This window comes from Molothrus aeneus, chromosome 15, assembly GCF_037042795.1.
Source record: "Molothrus aeneus isolate 106 chromosome 15, BPBGC_Maene_1.0, whole genome shotgun sequence".
In the NCBI taxonomy this organism is placed as follows: Eukaryota; Metazoa; Chordata; class Aves; order Passeriformes; family Icteridae; genus Molothrus; species Molothrus aeneus.
This window is the reverse complement of record NC_089660.1, coordinates 2,466,147-2,488,135: the sequence shown is the minus strand read 5'-3', so window position 1 is coordinate 2,488,135 and position 21,989 is coordinate 2,466,147. Positions and strand designations below refer to the sequence as shown.

Here is a 21,989-nt window from a genome sequence, read left to right as displayed (position 1 = left end):
CTTACAGCACTTCCCAACATTTCTGTGGAAAATGCATCATCTTCTTAAGGAAAAAAGCAAGGAGATTCCTCAGAGTTATGCAATTGTGCTGTTCAAAAAGGAATTTCTGGTCAGGAAACTGCCACTACATAAAGATGTGCTCTCCAATAACTGGGTCAAAACTAGGTAAATATTACTAATTCCTCCTGTAAAGCATTAACTGGAAGAAAAAGGAAAACCAGACAAGAGAATGAGATCTATGAGGAGAGCAAGAAAAAAGCAGTGCTTTACTTGAAGCAGTCTGTCTGGCTTTTCTGTTTTTTAAAACAAGAAACCCAAGGAAGCTCAGCTCTGTGAAGTGGCTGATAAGGTGACCCCGGATTTCACAAGCAAACACACAGAACTGAAGTCAAAGAAACTGTGAGCAAGCAAGAAATGCGAGATACCATCTCTGAAGTAAACGTGCAACAGGCACAAAAAACGATCTCCAGCTTGATTATACTCCTGCCTTCAGTTAAACATTAGTCAACCTTAACATTATTCCTGAAATTATACTCTTGATCCAAGACAGAGCTGCACAAAAACAATGCAAGAGCCTCTTGGTTATCAAAATGGTCAATCTAAGCAAGGTTTCAGAGCCTTTTAGCTCAGCACTGACATCTGTTGCTATCAGGACCATCATGTGAGCCTGACAGAAGTTCTACCCTTCCCAACTACCCAGGAACTGTGCCTCACACTCAGTGAGCTCACTGCCACATCAGCAGGGTGATGGAGAAGGTTTCCTAGAGCCCAAAACAAAGGTAGATGTGTTAAGAGTTACTAAAAGTTTACTTTGAGGCAGGAAGAACATGAGAACAGGAGGGAAAAAATAAAATTCTGATTAACTCGGTGTTAATAAGTACTTCATACTTGTTCAATGAATAATTTTTAAAAGTAGAAATTATTTCCATTTTCTCACAGTTGACACCACCTGGGGCAACTTGTCCTCAGACACAAAACCTGTGAATAAGGTTTCCTAGTAAGGCTCAACAAAAGAAGGAAAAATTCACACATTAATAAAACTACCTGCATGAATCAGAGATTCAGCTCTGACATAATAAAAAAAAAAGCAATTATTGATATTAAATTAATAATTCTTATTTTATGCAATCCATTTCTCCATGCTGCTAATTATGCAATCCAGCATGCAGCTAATAAAGGATCAAGCAAGTCTGGAACAGCTTCCTCTATCAAAAATAGTTCAGAACCAAGTTTGCCTATTAATTTTGGCAAATTAAAAAGCTGAATGATTGTCTGAGAATTTGGACTCAACCTAAAGGAATCCCAAACCCATTAGGCAACTAAATGACCTAGTGAAATTACAGGAATATTTCTCTCAGATAACAGTAAAGCTGTAAAGATTCACATGCACACAAACAGGGGAAAACATGACTTTTACTTACATTTCAGTGGCTATGAATCCAGTGAGCTCAGACAGGAAGAGAAACAATATGAAGAGACAGCAGCAGACAGAGACTGGAACAGAGGCAAGGAGAGGAAAAGGTTAGTTTTGTATGTGTAACAAAGACAAAAACTGTTTTCACACAGCCTTATCATTCCCCCTATGGATATGCCACCCATGCACAACTGAGAATGAACAATTTTTAGAGTCCATGACCAAGAGGAGCCCACCAGAGCAGTGACTTCAATGCCATGCCAATATCCAAACATCCTGTGGAACCATTAAAAATTCAATTATTTTATGAATGCATAAATATCCAACGTGTGTCTTTCCCACTGAGCAAATACCAAAAGATTCTGTAGACAAGAAAAAAAAATAAAAGCCCTCAAATTCACATAAAATCCTGACCACTGCATCCCCATCCTTGGGACTTCCCAAAGGCATGTCTTAATTCTGCTCACAGGCAAGATTACCTAGAAAACCCTCATCTTAATTTCTTTGCCTCTTGCAGTGAAAATATGAGCATCCCTTGGCTTAATAATTAATGACCCAGAACAGGAATATCTTCCACTTTTGGGCCACTTTTTTCTGTCATGATTTCCATCTTCCCACATTCTCCTTTTTCAGCACACAATGCTGGTCTGCCAGCACTCCCTCTTCTTGACAACATCACTTCTTTGGAGCCTTGGCTCCCAATTTTATCACTATTAAAACCTCCAGAAGGCAGAAAGAACCAGCACCTCCTTGCTCTGAAAGGACACAGTCCCCTCACACTGTGTTTTGGGGATGAGGAGACATTTTGGCTCTCTGTCAGGTTCCAAAGCTCTGTGTAAAGCACCTCAGAGCTGGACAGCAAAGAAATGGCAACACTGGAATTGTGCAGCCAGTGCCTGACTTCTCTCGTTTCTCCATTTGCTGACCCTGCAGAGAGGGAAAATCCCCACTGAAGGAATTGTGAGGTAGCCAGAAGACAATTCCGAGGAGTTCCAACCTGGAATTGCATGGAGGGAACCCAAAGTAGCTGGAATTTTACTGTTTGCTCTTCACCAGGAAATTATTCTAACCCCTGAGCAGGGACATTGAAGCAGCAGTGACAGTCACCCACATAGCAGGGGCTGGAAGGAAGCACAGCTGTAAATCCTCTGGATCAGGGATGACTGGAGCAGGCAAGGATGGGCCAGCTCAAGGGGACAGGGCTGCAGTGTGTCCCTGTGTTAAATACAATACCCAAATTCACCATGAATCACTCACAGAAAGGCAAAGCAGGAACTGACTGACAGCCAGAGCACAATCCCAGCACAACCCCTCCATCCCAGCACAGCCCTCTGTGAAATTACCACTAATTAGGGTTGAGAAATACAATTTTTTTTTAAAAAGCCACGTTCCTCAACTTTATTCCACATGACCTGCACAGCCTGACTGCCCATTCCTTTGGGAAGCTCAAGTAACAACAGGCTGGGAACAATTTTATCACTCCCTTGGTAAAGATTGTGAGAGGCAAGGGAAGGAAAGAGGTGCTGAGGGCAAGTACTGAGACAGAGCCTTGAGTGACCTAAAGCCTTGTGCCTCATTCTTCCAGCTCTGAGGAAAGAGAAATGCGTTGCTTCCCCTTCCTCATCAGAGTAATTTCAACTGTGGATTCATTTATTGGCCCACTCTAAAGTGCAAGGGATTAAGAGACGCCAAAAAATCACAGAATCACAGAATAATGAGGTTGGAAGAGACCTCTAAGATCACCAAGTCCAACCTGTGCCCTAACACCTCAACCAGACTATAGCACCAAGTGCCATCTCCAGTCTTTTTAAACACATCCAGAGATGGTGATTCCACCACCTCCCTGGGAAGGGCATTCCGGTGCTTTATTATTCACTAGCTAGGATGAGGAAAGAGAGGAAAAAACCCCAAAGAGCAGTAGGAAACCAGGAAGCAAGAAGGGATATTAATCCTGAAGAGAAACCTCAGATGGGCACACAGCTGCTCCCAAGTCTTGGCTGTCAGGACACAGAAGGTGACCAGGGCTGTGACCCAGCTGAGCCCTGGCACGGGGCACCAGGAGAAAGCTCTGCTTAAAGCACAGCAGCAAATTCTTGTGAGAACATCCACACCTACATAAGAGCCCAAAAAAAGAAAGCAAGGCAGCACATGAGCAGATCCAGTGTTTGTAGTGCTGATCACTGGCAGAGAGACACGAGATCTCTGATCTCTGGCAGTTGCAGGGAGAGTGTTTGACGTAGACAACCCTTTTTTCTTTAATTGCTTCCCATATTCCTTGCTGCTTGTTATAATCCCATAAAGGCTTTCCACAGCATCAGCCAGACCTCTCTGCTCTCAAGCATTTCTAGGAAAGCCTGCTACTACTAACTCTCTTAACTAAATTCTCTCCCACAGCTTCCTCTCTCTTCCAGTTTTTAAACTTCCTTCTCTGCCACTTATATAACCAAAATACCTCCTTCTTTTCCAGTACTTGCTCCCTCAAGTCCATTTTCAGTTCGGCTCTTGCAGTGAAGGTTCGTGACAATACTTACCAAACACAGCACAGTAAAATTCCACTAACCCGGATCTAAAAAACCCTGCAAGAATGCCCTGAAGTGCCTGGCAGGGACTGACTTTCAAAGCTCCTCAATGCTTTTCCCAGTTCTCAAACCACAGAGTCAGTTTTGAAGCTGTAAAAGAGAATGCTGAAGGTGGGCATGAGAGGGGGATATAAAATCATGAGCAGCCTGAAGGAGGTGAATGGGGAACAATCACTCACTGTCTCTTCCAGTATGGGAACTACATGGAAAGGGGAGGTTAAAAACAAGGGAAAGTTTTCCTTTACACAACTAAATTCTGAGGATTCTTGACTACAGATGCTGAGGTTGCATAAGAAATAAAACCTGTTAGATTACAAAAAGGAATCATACATGCCCTGAGGAAGAAATCCATTGAGGGACACCAAACACAAAGGAACCAACTCCAGCTTAGGAAGCTCAGGAGCCAACTGAGCAAAGGCTGGTGCAGTGTTTAACCTGCCCCTCCTGCTCCTTCTCAGGCATCTGCTGCAGCACACTCTGGGACAGAGGACACTGCACTGTTCAACTCTTCCTATACACACACATTTCCAGGGCAGGGGGAGTTTTTGGCATGAGGCTCAGGTGCCAGGATTATCAGTTACTCTCTCCAGAGGCAGCATTTCCTCAGCTGCAGAACAGGAGCTCCTCTCTCAGCCTGGAGCAGCAGGCACAGATGTTCCCAGCACAGGAATTTATGCACGGGGTGCTTCAGCTGCTTCTTTCACAGTGAGGGCTTTTACCTGCTTCCATGCAAATGTGCAGTCCTACCACCCACATTTGACAAGTGTATTATATTTGGAAAAGTAGATTAAAGGCTGGGATCAGACAGAATCAAACAATTCATGCATAAAGCTTTGTTAGCTGCAAAAGCACGGCGACGTTCCCACAGAGCTCCAACAACATCTGAGACAGGTTTTTTAAAGCTCTAATATGATAACATGATCAATGTATCAAAGGTTGCTGGTGTAGACACACTGTTAATCTGCAATCCCAAAAGGATGGGAAACTCTGCCAAGGTTTTTATTCCTGCACTAACCTTTTTGTACTTATCCCTTCCACTCCAAACCCCGGCTGCGTACATTCCTGGCCCTGCCTCCCCACCCCAGGAGAAATGAGAGAAAGTCAAAGTGTTTAACACATCACACAGACTGAGAACATGGAGCCATGTCTATATTAAGGCATAAAATTAATAGTATTTATTATTCAGTGGAGCAAACTGTTACGAAGCACAAGGAACGGGTCCTGTTACAGGCGCCATGTGAATCATAACTCGGATATTTCCTGATGTGTATTTAAAACTCCAGCCCCCAAACAGCACAGAGTATTTCTGGATAACGTTTCCATGTGTGCATACAACATGTGCATGCAAACTATGCATCCACAGCGATGGCTGGGGAGCAGGAGGGTGCCAGCAGCTGCCTGGGCTGCAGGCTCCTCTCCAGAGCCCCAGAGCTCCTGTCCAGCCAGATGCCAACTGTCAGGCAGCCAGGAGTGCTGCTGCCGCTGCCTCTGTACCCAAACATGGCCAGGTTGTCACCACGTCTGTCACAGAGGCACCACAGACATGCTACACACGGTGGGAGGACCTGGAAAAACCGGTGGAAGAGAGACAACAGCACGACGGGGATGCTGCCTGAAGAAGGGACCTTTATTGAGGAAAAGGAATGAGTGACTTCTACACACCTCCCAAAGAAGCCCACAGCAGTGGCTGTGTTGCTCTGGACAAACCTCACTCCAAGTAAATTCTTGGTTCCTTCATTCCTAAAAAACTTGTTTGTAGCTGAGTGGCTGCCACACAGATCTGAAGGATCTTGTACACAGCCTTCACTGCAAATCTGGGATTTAAAAATCCATACCTAATAAAGCCTCAGTAACTCCAGCTGGCTTCTGAGCTTGCTCATGTTCAAGCCCACCTGCTCTTCTCCCTCAAAATCCCCCAACACTTCCTCTCCCTTAGCTGCTTCTTCCCTGAAAGCCTTGGCCCCTTCAGCCCTGGTGAGAAGCCGAGCTTTTCTTCTCCATCTCCTTTCTTCTGTAATCTGATCTGTTCCCTAATAAACCTCAATCTTTGTTTTTGAAAATAGACCTTTATACAATCCAAAAGTCACTGTTGAAACCCTGCAGTAAGTCCTTTCCTATTCCAGAAAGCCTTCAGCACCAGAAGTGATACTGAACTAAAGTCTCAGCAGAAATCATATGGAAAAGGCCTAAATTAATAGTTGGATATCATGGATTATTTTATATTTGCTCTGTAAAACTTGGAGGACTTTAAGAAAGCCAAAATAAAGCTGCAGTCATAGTAATTCCACATGATTACTAAAGCCTGAAAGCTTTTTTGAGAGGCCAGAACCTTCCCCTGCACTCAAGTTCCCAGTGTTAACACAAGCTGACTTCCCTAAAGCAATTTTTCACCAGGTCATGCAACCTTCCCAGGCTTCCAACTGGCCTGGCAATGGGCTGGTCTCATCCATGGCCCCCTGCAACACCTAAGATTAGTGGCTTTCAAATTACAAGCCACAGGCTTGGTCAGACAGAAGAAAGCCCATTAGAAAAGCTGCTCACAAGATCCTCTCAGGCAAAGGCACCAGTTTGTTGGCTGCCTGTGTGGTTCAGAAGCTTCTATCAGGCTGCCTAAAAACACTGTGAGAAAAAGAAGGAGAACCAGTTAGAGAAGAAAATCAAAGCCTGAGAAGCTGTAAATAACAATAGAGAGAAGTCAGCTAATAATTGTAAGTAAGAGTCACAACCTTGAAGCCTTCCCACAACAGACTTATCACTTGAGCTGTTTACTGCAGATCTGAAAGCCTAAACCCTGGTGGCCTTTGATGGTTTTTTTTTGCTTCTAAAATACTCTTTTGCAGGTGATTCATAACAAGACAAATTCTCAAAGGGAGCCCAGTGGCAGTGTGGGAACTCTTAGTTTCCAAAACAGCAGAGAAGGCAGGATCACTCACAAGTTCAAAGTGTTCTTTCAAAACACCAAATCTCATCCGCCCCTGAATTCCCAAACAGTTTGAGTCAAGCTCTTTGTTCCCAACTTCAGCAAACCTACATGGGAGCTGGGATACAAGTAATTCAGTGGCCAGGAGAACTCAGGGGACAAGGACTCTGAGAGTAAATATTTAGGGAAATGTGTTATCTTCACAGAAGCACAGGATAGTTGAAGCTGGCAGGGACTCTCTGGAGCCCATCCCATCCAACTGCCCTGCTCTGAGCAGGTTGCTCAGGGCCAGCTCTGGTTGTTTGGAGCATGCCCAAGGACAGAGACTCCACACCAGCCTGTTCTTCAGCCATGCTCACAGGCAGGAGTTTCTCCAGCTCACAGAGGGCTTTCCTTTGTGTCCTGATTCACTGGCACTGACTCAGTCCTGCGTGCTGTCACCAAGGGATGTGACATCACTCACGTCAGCAATGACACACAAGACTACTGACCCATCTCCCAGCATGGCTGAGTGGGGCACAGCTCCCTGATCAAAGGAAGTCCCTGCTCAGAGGGACAGGAAAGCTGCATGAGCAGGGTAATGACAGGCCTGGCAGGCTCAGCCTGATCAATGTTTATCAAGCCCTCTGCCCAGCCAGCTCGCTGCACATAATTGTGTGAAATGGCATTACTCAGCCTCCAGCCTCCCTCAGGAGCAGGAAGGAAGGAAAAGGGGCCCAAGGCAAGAGATGTGTATCAGCCAAAGTCTGTGGATTGATACATGGGAGTGAGAGTGGATCCCTATCAGTGGTTGGAGCTGGAGGCTCTTTAGGGCCCCTTCCAACCCAAACCATGCTTCAATTCTGAATTCACACAAACCATTCCAGTGTTTGATGGGCAGAACAAGCTGCCTCAGCAACAAAGGACACCCTTTCCAATGCTCACCATCCCTTTAAAAGAATTCCCTGCAGACAGAGAGGCCAAACAATCTTTAATTTTAGACCAGGGCTATGCAAGGACATCAAAAAGAAGTTACTTACTAATGGCCCCTGTGTAGGTTGGCTGTGTAAGGTCTTTTGGCACCTTCCTGTAGATGTCAAACCTGAAAGAGGAAAAGCACCAGCCATAAAACAGGTGGAACATTTCAATACATTTCATGCCCCCACAGGGATGAACGATGCTGAAGTTTTTTCCATCCAGCTTTCCAACAACATTTTTTCAGTAGGCAGGAGGATATGGGAAGGAAAAACAAAACAAAAAAAAAAAAAAAACCCTTTTCTTTTGTACAATTATGTAACTGTGCTCTGTCTTGGCTCCCATTTCCAAAGCATTTCCCCCCACCTCCCTGCTGTGGATCTGTGCAATCTGAACTGTGAGAGCAGCCAGGCAAGAAGTCGTGCTGGACAAGTTTATAGACCACTGTAAAAAGAAAAGGATACTCTACAGATTCCTGAATAAAAAACCCAGTAAAACACAACCTGTATTGCCCCTTGTCATTTATATCCTGCAAAGCCAAAAACAGATAACCAACCCCTAAGTCAGAAATCCAGGTGTTGAGAACAAAAAACATCACTTGGACATTGGATACAACAACAGAAATTAACCCAACAAGTTTGTTCCTCCCCCAGCTAAGTCCAGCTTAGTATTAGATGGTTGTTTTGATTCAGTCATAGTTTTTAATATCCATAGGGCTCAGCTTGGCTATTTTAAACTGCCCATGGTTAAACTCTCCCTGCCCTCATGTGTTAGCTGTGTTATTTCCTACCACCCTGTGCTCCTGCACGCCCAACCACAATGCAGCTCTGACATCAGCTTTTCCATCACTCAATAAAAATTAATTAATGCATTAAAAACACCCACCCACCCACCCTAAAGAAGGAAGTGACCGCTTCTCCCTAAAAATAGACTTTTTTGGATATGCCACAAGTGGGTGAGAGCTGATGGTTTTTCCAGCCCTGGAGAGGGCTTCCAAATTCCCAGTCCACATTGCACCAAGATGAAACACCCCTGTTATTCAGTAGCTCCTACTGCATCAAGTATTTTATTGGGAGTTTAAAAACTAGATAACTGTTCTTTTCTTCATCTTCAGCTGCTGAGATAACTCTGAGGAACTGCATGAACAAAACAGCATTTGCCTTGCAGGACGTCAGGAGGATCCTGTGCTTCACTCAGGAGCTGAAACTGGAGGAAGGAAAGGAGGAGAGGGAATGGAGAGCAGGTAGGAAGATATTTCAGGTGCCCAGCTCAAGTCCTGAATGAGCTGTGCCATCACCTAACACCCCAACAACCCTCTGTGAGACACCTGACAGCACAGGAGCTGTGTTTTCATCACCCTTCTCACTGCTGAGCCTAAACAGACCAGCAATATTCCCCAAGCAAACAATCCATGTATGGTTTTCCAGCTGCCCTGAGAACATCTGGAAAGTGCTGTTTGCATTCTTTCCACATCCACCGAAGCATCAGGATGGTGAAAGAACCCAAAGTAGCTGATGACATCATGGTCTCACAGGCAGAGGAAGCTGTTGCTCTCCCAGCCCATTAAATGCTGAAAGCTGGCGTCGTCTGGCCAAAGTCACAATAATAGATCAACAAGGCTAAAAAAGCTGAGAGAGAAACGGAGGGAGACAGAGCACGTGAACACCAGGAGCTGCTGAGTGTGAGCCAACACTCAGAAATAGGAAACAGCTCCAGGCTGGACTCAGTAAAAACAGCAGCGTGTGGATACTATAAAAGGAAGTTTGTTCTCACCATCAGAAATATTTACTAGTATTGAAATGATGGCCCATCACAGCTTTACAAGAAAAAAAATAATCCAGCTTTTTAAACAGCTCACTGGAAAGCTGATGTCATATGAGGCAGAGTTCTCTCCTCTGAGATTTTCATTTCATCACATAAGTAACACCCAACACCACAAATTAACTTTTCCATGGCCTAAGTAAGCTTGGATTAGGCAGAGACACTACAAAAAGTGCTTGATTAAGGTTTTATGGATGAAAGCAGAAGCTTGAAGGATGACATCCAGAACCTGACCCAAGGGGAAGGGAAGGGAAGGGAAGGGAAGGGAAGGGAAGGGAAGGGAAGGGAAGGTGTATTAAAGCTTGCACAACGATGCTGAAATGATCACAACAATCAAAAAAGACAAGTTTGGGATAAGAGGCAAGCACTGCCAGTTAGATTTTGCTCACTGATATGTGGCACCAGTAAATCCAAATGATCACCAGCCCAAAAGAAAAAGGACTGGCTATGTGTAATCTCCTGGCAGAACAATCAATTGCTTGGAAAAGACACTTTCTGAGCTAGGAGGGTTCACAGTCTGGCACAGGAACAACACTCCTCAGGGTTCCAGGCAACTTCTCATCTGATACTGGCCACAATTTATACAATTTCCTCAGTCTGATCCCTGTTAGTGAAAACTGCAGGGGGATTATGCACTCAGAGAAGGGCAAGGGAAAGCCCAAGTGGCATCAAAGTTTGAGGAGAATGATGGAGATGGCATGGCCAGGACAAAGAGCCACCTTCTTCACTCTATTTAAACCCCAAGTTAGAAGATATGAAATGCAAAGGATTCAATGACAGCTTGAAAAGTATGTTTGTGAGACACCAGAGAGATCAAATGCAATGAGGACAGAACCCCAAAGAGGCTTCATTAATTACACATATTATAAAAATAAATAAATCAAGCAAATGTCTCAAACAAATCTGTGAAGTTGACAAGAGTTATTGTAACAGGAGACCTGAAACCCCAAGAAATGAGAGATTTGTGGCAGCTCCTATCAGACCTAGAGTTATTATAACAGGAGACCCAAAACACCAAGAAATGAGAGATTTGTGGCAGCTCCTATCAGACCTAAGGGTTAAAAATCTGCCTCCACTGGAAAAGCTTTTCTCCTTTGCCACTGGCTCCTTGCCTGCCTCCCAGAACTGAAAGCAATCCCAGGAGAGCACTTACACTATGCTGGGAAGAGAAAAGAATGAGGATTAGACAGCAGAGATGATTTGTAATGCACAGGGAGGAGCTGTGTGCATGGCAGAGGGGAACAGGTTTTACCTGCCCTCGGGTCAGACGTTCCTGCAAGCACCTGCAGTAAAAATTCCAAGAAGCCTCCAGGTTCCTGAGGCATTGGTCACTTGGAGGAGTATTTGTAGCCTGGGAACAGAGAGGAACCTTGTGCTCTGTTGCAAGAGCTGCCTCCTGCTGTAGCCCAAGCAGTGGAAGGTGAGAGCAATGCTGCAGGGAGCCTGGATGTGCAGAGGGGCTGTGACCGTGTTCACAGGGAACTCAGGCTGAGGGAAGAGACCAGGATCTGACTCCATGTTTCACAAGGCTGATTTATTATTTTATGATATATATTACATTAAAACGATACTAAAAGACTGGAAGAAAGGATTTCATCAGAAGGCTGGCTAAGAATAGAATAGGAAAGAATGATTACAAAGGTTTGTGGCTCGGACAGAGAGTCCGAGCCAGCTGGGCTGTGATTGGCCATTTATTAGAAACAACCACATGAGACCAATCGAAGATCCACCTGTTGCATTCCACAGCAGCAGATAACCAATGCTTACATTTTGTTCCTGAGGCCTCCCAGCTTCTCAGGAGGAACAATCCTAAGGAAAGGATTTTCCATAAAAGATGTCTGCAACAAGGGGCTGCACCTGCCAGCTCACAGGGCACCCTGTGCCATCCTGAGATCCACTGGCAGAGCCTGGGAGTCATCTTTCATGGCCAGGAGGAACCAGGGTGTAGATTTACAACTGCTCAGTGAACTCCCTTAACCTGCAGCTCATGCTGCTTTAGGAAGGGAGACATCACTTCACACCCCCACAGCAGGCACATGTGCATTTTCCACTGCACCTTGTATATATTTAGCTTTTGGCAAGTTTCTTCCTCCCCTCAGAAAGGCGAGACTTGTAAGGAGAAGTTGTATCTTTGAGCTGATCAATTAACATCGTTTCAGAGTGGAAACAACAAACTTGCTGCTAGGAAAGTTCTTCCTCCAGGTCATCCCTGTTCTCATAAAGGGAAGGCTGGGCCTTGCAAGTCCAGAATTTGAGGCTAAAGATAGAATTAGGCTGTCATCAGTACAACAAAGGAATTTCCTGACACATCTAGAGTGTCTTTTCTTTCAGTGGAGAGCAGGGTTGCAAAGAAAGAAATAAAAAAAGCCCGTTTGGCAATGTCAGAGGTTTGCAGGAACCCACATCCGTAACTAACATGAAGGAATGCTACAAAATGGTTTTTTATCAATCCAAGAGTTGAAAGGACATGGCAAAAAAACTTTCTCACCTTCCTGGTGGGAATGTCAACAAACTGGTAAAGCAGCATCACAGAGATGAGCAGGGTCATTCCTAAATAGGTTCAAACAGAGAATTCACAAATCTTTGTGTGATTAAGGCAGGTGTGGGGCAGAACTCCAGCTCTCTGATGGACAGGAGTGCCACAGTCCTCTTGGAAAGAGGGGGGTGAGATCAAGGTGGTGACCTCAAAGGAGCCAAACAAAAGGGTGGCACATTTCAAGGGCCAGCAAGTGCCAGAAGGATTTCAAAAGCTGTGCCTACACTAATATTAACAGAAGCATATCATGGAATCACACAATGGTTTGGGCTGGAAGGGAGTTCAAAGAGCATCTCATTCCAAACCCTGCCATGGGCAGGGACACCTCCCACTATCCCAGCTGGCAACCTGGCCTTGGGCACTTCCAGGGATCCAGGGGCAGCCAAAATGATTTCCAAGAGCAGGTGAAAGAGCTGTGCTGGCCCTTAAAGGAGAATCACAGAATCATGGAATGGTTTGGGTTGGAAGGGAGCTTAAAACTCATCCAGTGCCACCCCTGCCATGGCAGGGACACCTTCCACTGTCCCAGGCTGCTCCAAGCCCTGTCCAGCCTGGCCTTGGGCACTGCCAGGGATCCAGGGGCAGCCACAGTTTCCCTGGGCACCAGTGCCAGGGCCTCACCACCCTCACAGTAAATTTTTTTTCCTAATATCCAATCTAACCCTACTATCTGCCAATTTGAAGCCCCTTGTCCTGTCACTCCAGGTCCTTGTAAAATTCTCTCTCCATCTTTCCTGCAGCTCCTTCAGGCACTGGGAGGCCACAACTGTGTCACCCCAAAGCTTCTCCATTCCAGGTGAACAACCCCAGCTCTCCCAGCCTTTCCTCCCATCCTGGTGCCTCCTCTGGATCTCTCCAGCAGCTCCAGGTCCTGGCTGGGCTGGGGTCTCACTGAGCTGTCACTGCCAGTGCTGGGTGAGAGGCAGGGAGGGCACAGGACCCAAACAATGCAGTTTTTTTCTAGAGTTGATGCTTGAGCTGCCTCCCCAGAGCAGAGGATGAGCTCACTCTCTCAGCAGGAGCTGCCTGCCAGCGCTTTATGTACACTTGAGCAGTTTCAAGTTTGGACTCGAAATATTTCAGGAAATGAAGTAATAAATACATTATTTCACTGAAGATTTCCACACCTCCAAACAGAAGAATCCTCTCTGACATCTCTGGAATCTGAGAAGAGCTTTTTCAACAACTCTGTAAGACGCTGTTAAGTTTTTCATGAACAAGAAGCAAAGAATGTGAGGCAATAAAAAACCCCCAACAACTTTTAAGGAGAACTACACTAGACAATGGTTAAATTTAAATGTCCCGTAACAAAGGGAAACTCTGATACCCAAAGGAGTTCATATCAGAGAAGGAAAAACACTAATTCCTCCTTCAGTTTCCAGTATTTGTCCATCCCTCCCTGGCACAAAGACAGAAGGGATGCCCTGGCCATGGCACCCAGGCTGAATTTCTCCCAAAATCACTGATGTGGAGTCCCTGCAAAGACCCAGCAGAAGCTCTGGAGTGAGCAGCAGTGGAATGTTCTCATGTACCATTCTGCAAGGTCTGGTTTTACTGATTTACCTGAGGGGCCAAGGAAAGGCTGTTCTGGAGCTCTTGGACTGCATTTTGGATTCCAGTTAATCAAGCAGAACTGTAACACATCCCCATGTGGCACTTGGTCACAGAACAGAATTTGGGCACTGTACATCTGCAGCAAATAAATTCATTTTTGTCCCTTTCCAGAAATTAATGCTCACAGACAGGGGAAAAATGGTTGTGTTCTTCAGGCAGATTATGTTTTTCCCCAGGAGAACCCAATATTTAAACATCAATCTTCTTTTTGAAGCATACTGGCTCTACTGTAGGTACTTCAGCACATCCTGAAAGTCAGAGGCTGTGAGCATTCACTACAACAAACTCCATTTTTGATGTCAAAGATGATTAAGAAAGACTAAAAACCCAACCAGTATCATGGCTGACATTCCACTTTTAGCAGGTCAGTGGTGGTGTAAATACACCATTATCATCTTGGCTCAGCAGAAAGGGTCCATGGCTGTGATTCACCCAGAAGAATGTGGGTGTTGAAACAACACTTGGTTCTCCACCTCCCATGCTCACCAGCTTGGAGAAGTGACATCTATTTTTCAGCAGATACCACATTTGGAGCTGAGGTCACTAATTCCTGGTGACATTACTCACTCTCAGTAACGAGTCCAGTGTGGAGTGAACAACTACCTTAATTTCATTACACATCAGCAGCTTTGAGATCTCTTTGAATAAATGAGGCCGCCTGGTGCTGCTGAACCAATTTGTTTCACTGACAAAAAACTTGAAGTGACTTGCAGGGGCAACACATTTTCCAGCAGACACAGAATTCACTATGAAGTTAATCAAACACCTGGCAGTTCTACAGCAGAAGTGGCTGAGCTACACAAAGGGGGAATTATCAAATACAGAGAGATAAAGTCAACTTTGAGGGTGTGGAGGATCCCTCACTGGGGATATTCTAGAACTGTCTGGATGTAAAAGGTTGGATCAGTGATCCACTGTGGTCCCTTCCAACCTGACCCATCCTGGTGACTCTGAAACAAGGGGTTTAGGGTCAGTAGAAATGCCATCCCTGGTGGTTTCCTTCTTGGTAAGAAACATCACTTCCCTGAGGAAGAGATGGGCTGCAGGTTGAAAAAGAGAAAGGCAAGACAACTATAACACATAGACATGGGGTGGAAATAAAGAATAATACACCTTTCCAGGCTCAGATGGCTTCCTGATCAACAAAGCCCCTCACTCAAGGGCTCAGTTAAAAAGAGCACAAAGAAATAACAATCCCTCTCTTCAGCCCTTCAGTGGGAGGCTGTCTTGGGCAGTACCACACAGATTTCTGTGGAGAGCCCTCTTCTCACACAGGATTTCTGTATCTGCAGTACAATTAATTCACTCCCAAAGCAGGAGGCAGGAATGAGTCTGTCTTTTCACAGCCCCTTTGAAGCCATAGCTGTCACACCAAAACCACTCTCCTTTTTTTGCTCTAAACCTTGCACAGCAGCTAACACTGCATCTTTAGGCAATTTTCTCTGTTCTCTAAAGTGAAAGAAGACTAAGTTGGCCTTTGAGAAGCTATTTCATGCCAGAACTGTTTCCTTGCCACTGCACAGGGAATACAAGTGGGTTAAAGGAGTTCCCAAACCCTGTTTACCCTTTGCCTGTTTGCTGCCCCTCCCCATTGATCAGCAAGGAGCTGCAAACTGCAGATAAACCCCAGTGAAATATTGCTGCTGGTTTCCCCCATTTGTCAAGTCCTCCTTGCAAAGGGGACCAGAGCATGGCTGCAGACCTCAAATCTCAAGAAGGCATGAGGTCACTATTTCTCCACACTCACCAATTCCTGACTAAACAAAGAGCCTGCCTGTTCTTTACTAAGTCCACTCATTACATACTCACCAGTAAACCCAGTTACAACGTGGAAGAGAGAATTTTTACTGTTACACGCTGTACTTGTCATATTCAAGAAATGACACACAGGCAGCCCATGCAGACATTAAGTTTTAAAAAACTCAGTCTTGAAAAAAAAAAAAGGTGCTTTTTGTCAAAAGAAGATAAAGTACTCTATTTGTTACACTGGTTTTCTTCTTCTGGTGGACAGAAAAACTGCTGCACTGTGCATTTCTGGGAATATTCATTCAAAACAACAATCCCAGATGGTTTTTGGTGAAAAAAAATCAAAAAAATTACAGCACTGTGGAAAATACACAGAGAGCAAGGCAGGTGCCAAACACAGCCCTGGACAGTCAAGCCTATGCCAGCTTACATTTGGTTTTTGATAAGAGTCGCTTCGAGGCAGGTCTGTCTGATAACAGGCTTGAAAACATCCACTGCCTTTTCTTTGAGAGCGTCTGTCATTCAGACATTCTAAACAAATTCATTTTTAGGCCACATCCCTCAGAATTACACAAGCCTCTCTAATTACTTAATGTAGATATCAGTGAATCCAGACAACTACAATTTCTATTTAAGTGCCTTTAAAGAGACCAATCATCCTCAGCTCTGAGGATTAGTTTTCCCTGGAGACAAGGACATAACCTTGGGATTTGTCACTCAAAACACTTCTGTTCTTCCTCTTCCCATTTCCTATCTGCCTCCTTGAACCTTTTTGTTTTACGAGCAGAGATGGTTGGTTCCATCTCCTTTACCTGGGTTCCCCACAGACCTGGTGCAGAGACAAGCAGCTCTTCCCACAAGATTTGTATAAGTGGGTCTATTTTGAAGTTTGATTTCACGACAGAAGAGCTGCAGGGGCAATTCAGGAAACCAAGGCAGGTGTGAAGCAAGAAGAGAATGAGAAACCTCAGCCCCACTTGAGGAAACACATCTGAGTGCACATGAAATGAGCTGGAACAATGGTTCTGGAAAGTCCCCCCCATCCCACCACACAGCTTTGTTTCCTCATATTCCTGCTGCTCCCACCTCTGGAAGACCCTTTCCTAGAGACAGCACAAGAGTTTATGGACTATGATTCATTCAGTAGCTGCTACTATTAAGGCTCTTAGCAGAGACAGCAATTACAGCTGAGAATCCACTTTGCATAAAACACTTCATCATTTTGAAGGAGGACATGGGAGGCAGAGAGAAACTCAGTCATGGTAAATATAACTTGGATTAAGTCCATCTGACATTCAAAGATGACTGTGCACAAACAGACTCCATTTTCTCTCTCCAGGAACACTTCAGAGGAGGTCGGTGTTGCAAAGGGGAGATCAGAGTTTAACCACCCTGTCCCAGCACCTTCCCTTCTCCCCTTCCCCAAATCAATGCAGCTTGGAGGCAGAAGGGGAGGAAAAAACCCAGGCCATGTTGGTTATTTTCCATGTGAATTCATGGTATCAAAAGGAAGCTCTGCCTGCTGACAGAGCAGGATCATTCAGGCTGGAGACATGAATAGAAACGCCCTGGCTTTAATCCCCAGTGGTATTTCTAGAGAAACCTTCCCACCAGAGGCATGCTGCTGAGTGACAAGCAGCATCTCTATCTGTGTGCTCTGCTGACTTCTCAGGCAGCTTCTCTGCTCAACTCAGCAAAACCTTAAAATTTAGAAGTGCCCAAGAGAAAACCTGGCTCCCTCCAGCTCAGGCACGGTGGGGTCTGTGATCAGCCCCTGGAACACCCAGGGATGGCATTCCCCATCCTCTCCCCAGCATCCAACACGTAAATATGAAATAAACCAGATCCTCAAGCTGTAGCTTCTAGATCAGGAATGGACACTTGGAGCTCCTGGGACCAGAGGAGGCTGCGGAGCTGAGCAAGGGCCTGGAGCATCTTGGTGCCCAGGAGATGCTGAGGGAGCTGGGGCTGCTCAGCCTGGAGAGGAGCCCTCAGCCCTGGGGGGTCCCTGGGTCCCCCTGTCTGTCCCCATGTCCCCCTGTCTGTCCCTGGGTCCCCCTGTCTGTCCCTGGGTCCCCCTGTCTGTCCATCCCTGTGTGCAGAGGTCGGAGCAGGCCCAGCTCTGCCCCAGGCCCAGCCATGGCCCCAGAGCCCCGGGCAGGGCCTGAGCCCAGCAATTCCCCTCAGAGGAGGCAGAGCTGCTGCCCTGGGCAGGGCCAGCCCTGAGCAGGGGGCTCTGGGGGCTCTGGGGTCTCACTGCAGAGCAGGCTGGACCCTGCTGTGCCCTGAGCTCGGGGATGGCCCTGCTGGAGCAGGGAGGTGCCACCAGGGACCCTCTGTGGTCCCTCCAGCCTGAGCCATCCGTGGAACTGCTGCCCCCAGACTTGATCTCTTGAGACCAAAAAAAACAACCCAAAATAGATGGGGCTAGAAGAAAATAAGAGAAACTAAGATGGCATAGAGAATAGTCCAGGGTTACTAAAAAAATTAGATTTTAAATTAAAATCCAATCTCTTAGCTAAGAGCTTCCAAGCTGTTTAACAGGCAGCAACTGCTCCTCTGTTTCCTTGGGTCACTGCTCCCAAACAATGACTTTGGGACAATTTATCCCTGCTTTGCCAACAAAGCTGCTGGGCACCAGGACCTCAAGGACACCAGCTGAGGAGCACAAGCCATCAGGTGGCTTTTAAGCTCTTCAGAGACCATCTAGCTCTAAATAAAACCAAGCAGGCTTAGACACAGTCTCACTCCACCAAAGGCAGGCAGGTACTTCTATCAGAACACACTTTTCTGACTTCATTCCCTCCTACAAAGCACATCAGACACTCATGGTAGGATCTTGAAAACTGTTGCTTCTGTAAAATGGATAAATCTAAAGCCAATTTAGCTTTCAACATGACAGCTCAAGCTGAGGGGAAATACAGAGGTAGAACAAACAGCACAGCTGTGTCAGGTTTGCACACAAGGCACTCTTTTTATTAGCAAAATACCATTTACTTAAAAAATAAAATCCCAGATGCCTGTCTGAAGTAGCTGGGGGGAGTTTTACTGCTCACAGTTGTTGAAACCATCCCTAGAACTCCTGTGCCCAGGACCAGAGATAAAAAGATTAACCTCTTTACTTGCTAAATTGATTTTATTCAGCAGTGTAACAGCTGGGGTGTGCAGAGATGGCCTGAAAGATCTTTTACCCCATTCCCAAGGACAGAATATGTGAAATAAAACAGCAAAGATGGCCCTGGAGAACAGCTGGGGTCTGGGACACAGAGAAGGCACAAGCAGGACACAACTCCCCTCTGCTTGGTGACCCTGCCAGGGGCTGGGCATCACCAGGAGAGGAGAGGAATAAAAAGAAGCCTGGCAAGGAACAAACACTGCTCAGCAATGCCCTGGGCTGGATTGTGTTCCCCAGGTGCTTGAGAGCTGCTACAGGAAAAAAAAAGAAGTCAGATGTAGGATGGGCTTTAATTGGGGAATCATCAGGAAAAGCTTGTCCTTTTTAAGCAAAGCCTCTCTTACTGGACACTAAAAAAGTAGTGAGTTCCAACACCCTCTGCATTTTCAGTTCCTGTGCTCCTTGCTGTACCTGTGCTGGGAAAAAATCTCCAATTTTGCTCCACAAACCTAGCAAAGAAAGAAGAATTTCTACACATAGTAAATTCATTCTAAAACAGGTGAAGAAGTAGAGTTACCTTATTCTTACACCTTACTCTACACGTGTATAGAAAGCATTAATTTTTCTATTTTCATTGAGAAATATTAGCTCAAGATTTAATTCTGAAATCCTTTCTCTAGCTGTTTTTCTCCCCACCCAAAGGCAAGTGCATGTTCTGACAGCTCTACAAGAACACTTAGCTCCTACAACCCAGCACAGACAATAAAATCAATCACTTCTCCCAGTCCAACCAAGTAGGTGAAATGTGTTTAAATGAATGGGAAAACAATGGCAGGAAGTCAGCAGCAGGGACAGAAAAGAGGAACTACTGACTTTTGAGCACTTCATTCTGCTAATTCTTTGTTTAGATGACATTTCTATGTTTCCTGACTGCTGGCAGATGAGAACATGATGTGCAGGGAGCAGCTCAGGACAGCTCTGGCAGAGCCAGGCTGTGATCCCAGGATGAGCAATGGGAGCCAACAGACCTGATTTTGTTCTGCTCACTGTGTAATTCCTGTTCCACTCAATTAAACCTTTCTTCTTCAGCTCGTTCATTCTGTACAGCAGCACCTGGCAACATCTGCCCAGCTTTCCTCCAGCACGTGGCAATCTACCGGTGGGAAAATGCAAATATCTGAAGCTAAACTAGCAGAGCTCCAAGTTCCACCTGAAGGAATGGCTGGGGGATTTTTAGATTGGATATTAGGAAAAGGTTCTTTGCCCAGAAGGTCGTGGGGCTCTGACTAAGGCTGCCAGAGCTCCAGGAGAGTTTGGACAACACTCCCAGGGATGCAGAGGATGGGATTGTTGGGGAGTCTGTGCAGGGCCATGAGCTAGGTCAATGATCCTTGTGGGTCCCTTCCAGCTCAGAATATTTTGAGAATCTCTGATTCTTTGAAGGTCTGTACAAGGAAAGCAGCAGGAAGGTGACTTCAGGAAAACAAACTGGATGTGCTCTGCAAGAGCCCAGCTTGGTTCAGTACCAGGGCTGTGCCTGGAGAGCAGCCTGGGAACAGTGCTGGTGGTTTTGGGAATTGGGACACAAACTTTGAAGCATGTGCAAAGTAAGATAAGTGATCCTGCTAATCGCAGTTTCACACAGAAAATAAACACTGAATACACAAACACCAAAGCTTGGCCCCGAGTGTGAGCTGGAGATGCAAATACAGATTCAAAGCCGGACCAAGAAGCCAATACTTGTAAATACCAAGACGTTATTAACACATTTTATAAGATTACACCCCCGTAACAGCAGATACATTACACACCTCATTAAGCAATCGGCCAGTCCTCATTTACACACAATGGGACATTAACACACACTGCAGAACCTGGGCTTTACTGGACAAACTCTCAAGGCTTCAGAATTACATCGGAACTGGTTAATCCTCCATTACTTTGAGCAAGCTCTGATATGAGAAGGACCAGACAGGGAGGTGGAGGGGCCGATGGAGTTTTAAACCAGTTTATCTGGACTGCAAGCCGGTGAAGATTGCAATTTTTCAAATGCTGTATGACTGACTTCTCACTCCCAACATCACAGCAGTTTTCAAAGCAAACAGGATTTTTTTCTGACCTGCTGGCTCTCCACACTTACAAACCCAGGAGTGAAATGTAGGAATACATTTCCTTGCCAGCCAGCTCCTCCCTCTTAATTCCAGTTCCAAGAACATAATGAAACCAACAGAGGAAGTGTCTGAAACAAGGAGGAGTACTGAGAACAAGAAAACAAGGTTAGGCCAGGAGGACTGCCATTAATTATATAATCCAGCCTTTGGGTAACTGGACATTTAGGGAGAGGGGCTGAGAGAAGCTTGGAGGCACCAGCCTGAGCACATTATGTCATCTGGCCTGCTGGTTACTTAGCAGGTACAGCATCTGCATAGGGACAGAAAAACAAACCCATTTATTTCTAGGACAAAACACTTGCAATCCTTACAGCTGCTGAAAAAAGGCACAAAAATTCATACATTCTGCTCTCACTTAGATTGATTCCAATTCTCCTTTCTCCTCCCTTCTGCCTGCCCTGTGGTTCTATTGTGTTGCCCTGCAGAACACCTTTTTGTCAACCATGTGCCAAATCTTGTGGTTTTATTCTTCCAGTGCATATCAAGGAGTTCTCTCAGGAGTATACTCAGCAATTGTATTGCTGCAATATGCCAAAAGTGCAACTATTTTAGGTGACACTGAAGGATGGAAGACAGGAAGCAGTACATCACTTTTCTTTTTCCTGCAAAATAAAATGTGACGCTCAAACACGTTCCAAAGGCAATTAGGAGGAGGAGAAAAGTATAATCTCAAATACTCAAAGGTGGAGTCTTGCCAGCAAGCATTTTATTTCCTTTTAGGCACTGAAGCAGGTGTCAAAATGAAGGATGGAAGAGACATGTATTTTTAATAAAGTGAGCAAATTACACTTTGCTTCATCAAAACAGGAGAAAAGTGTCATGGAGAAAAAATGCTCAAGTAAGGGGACTGGTATTTAAAGGGATCCAGCCCTTTGCTGGACTGTAAGAGCCATTGTACTCCTGAGTGGGAGCAGCATTTTCTGGAGAACAGGGAGAATGGGGAAGAGCATTAAACATAGATGGCTGCTCCCCAGGCCAAGCAGAATGTTCAGATATTTGAATGCCACAAGCTGACTGGAAGCTTCCTGGTCCAGAGCCTTCAACTCAGAGATTCTGGTTCCTGCAGCTCCCCAGCACTTCCACCCTTCACCATCCCCTTGGCCCTGAACATTTCTCATT

At 45.5% G+C, this 21,989-nt stretch overlaps 1 protein-coding gene across 1 annotated transcript in view; it reads right to left on the bottom strand.

Moving 5' to 3' along the window:
* ERGIC1 (endoplasmic reticulum-golgi intermediate compartment 1) overlaps positions 1-21,989 on the bottom strand; it is a 55,322-nt gene that overhangs the window by 26,032 nt on the left and 7,301 nt on the right. The window contains exons 2-3 of the mRNA XM_066560469.1: positions 7,933-7,994; positions 1,422-1,494 (exon numbers count right to left, since the gene is read on the bottom strand). Coding sequence (XP_066416566.1) covers positions 1,422-1,494; positions 7,933-7,994 — 135 coding nt within the window. The remainder of the gene's footprint in view (positions 1-1,421; positions 1,495-7,932; positions 7,995-21,989) is intronic.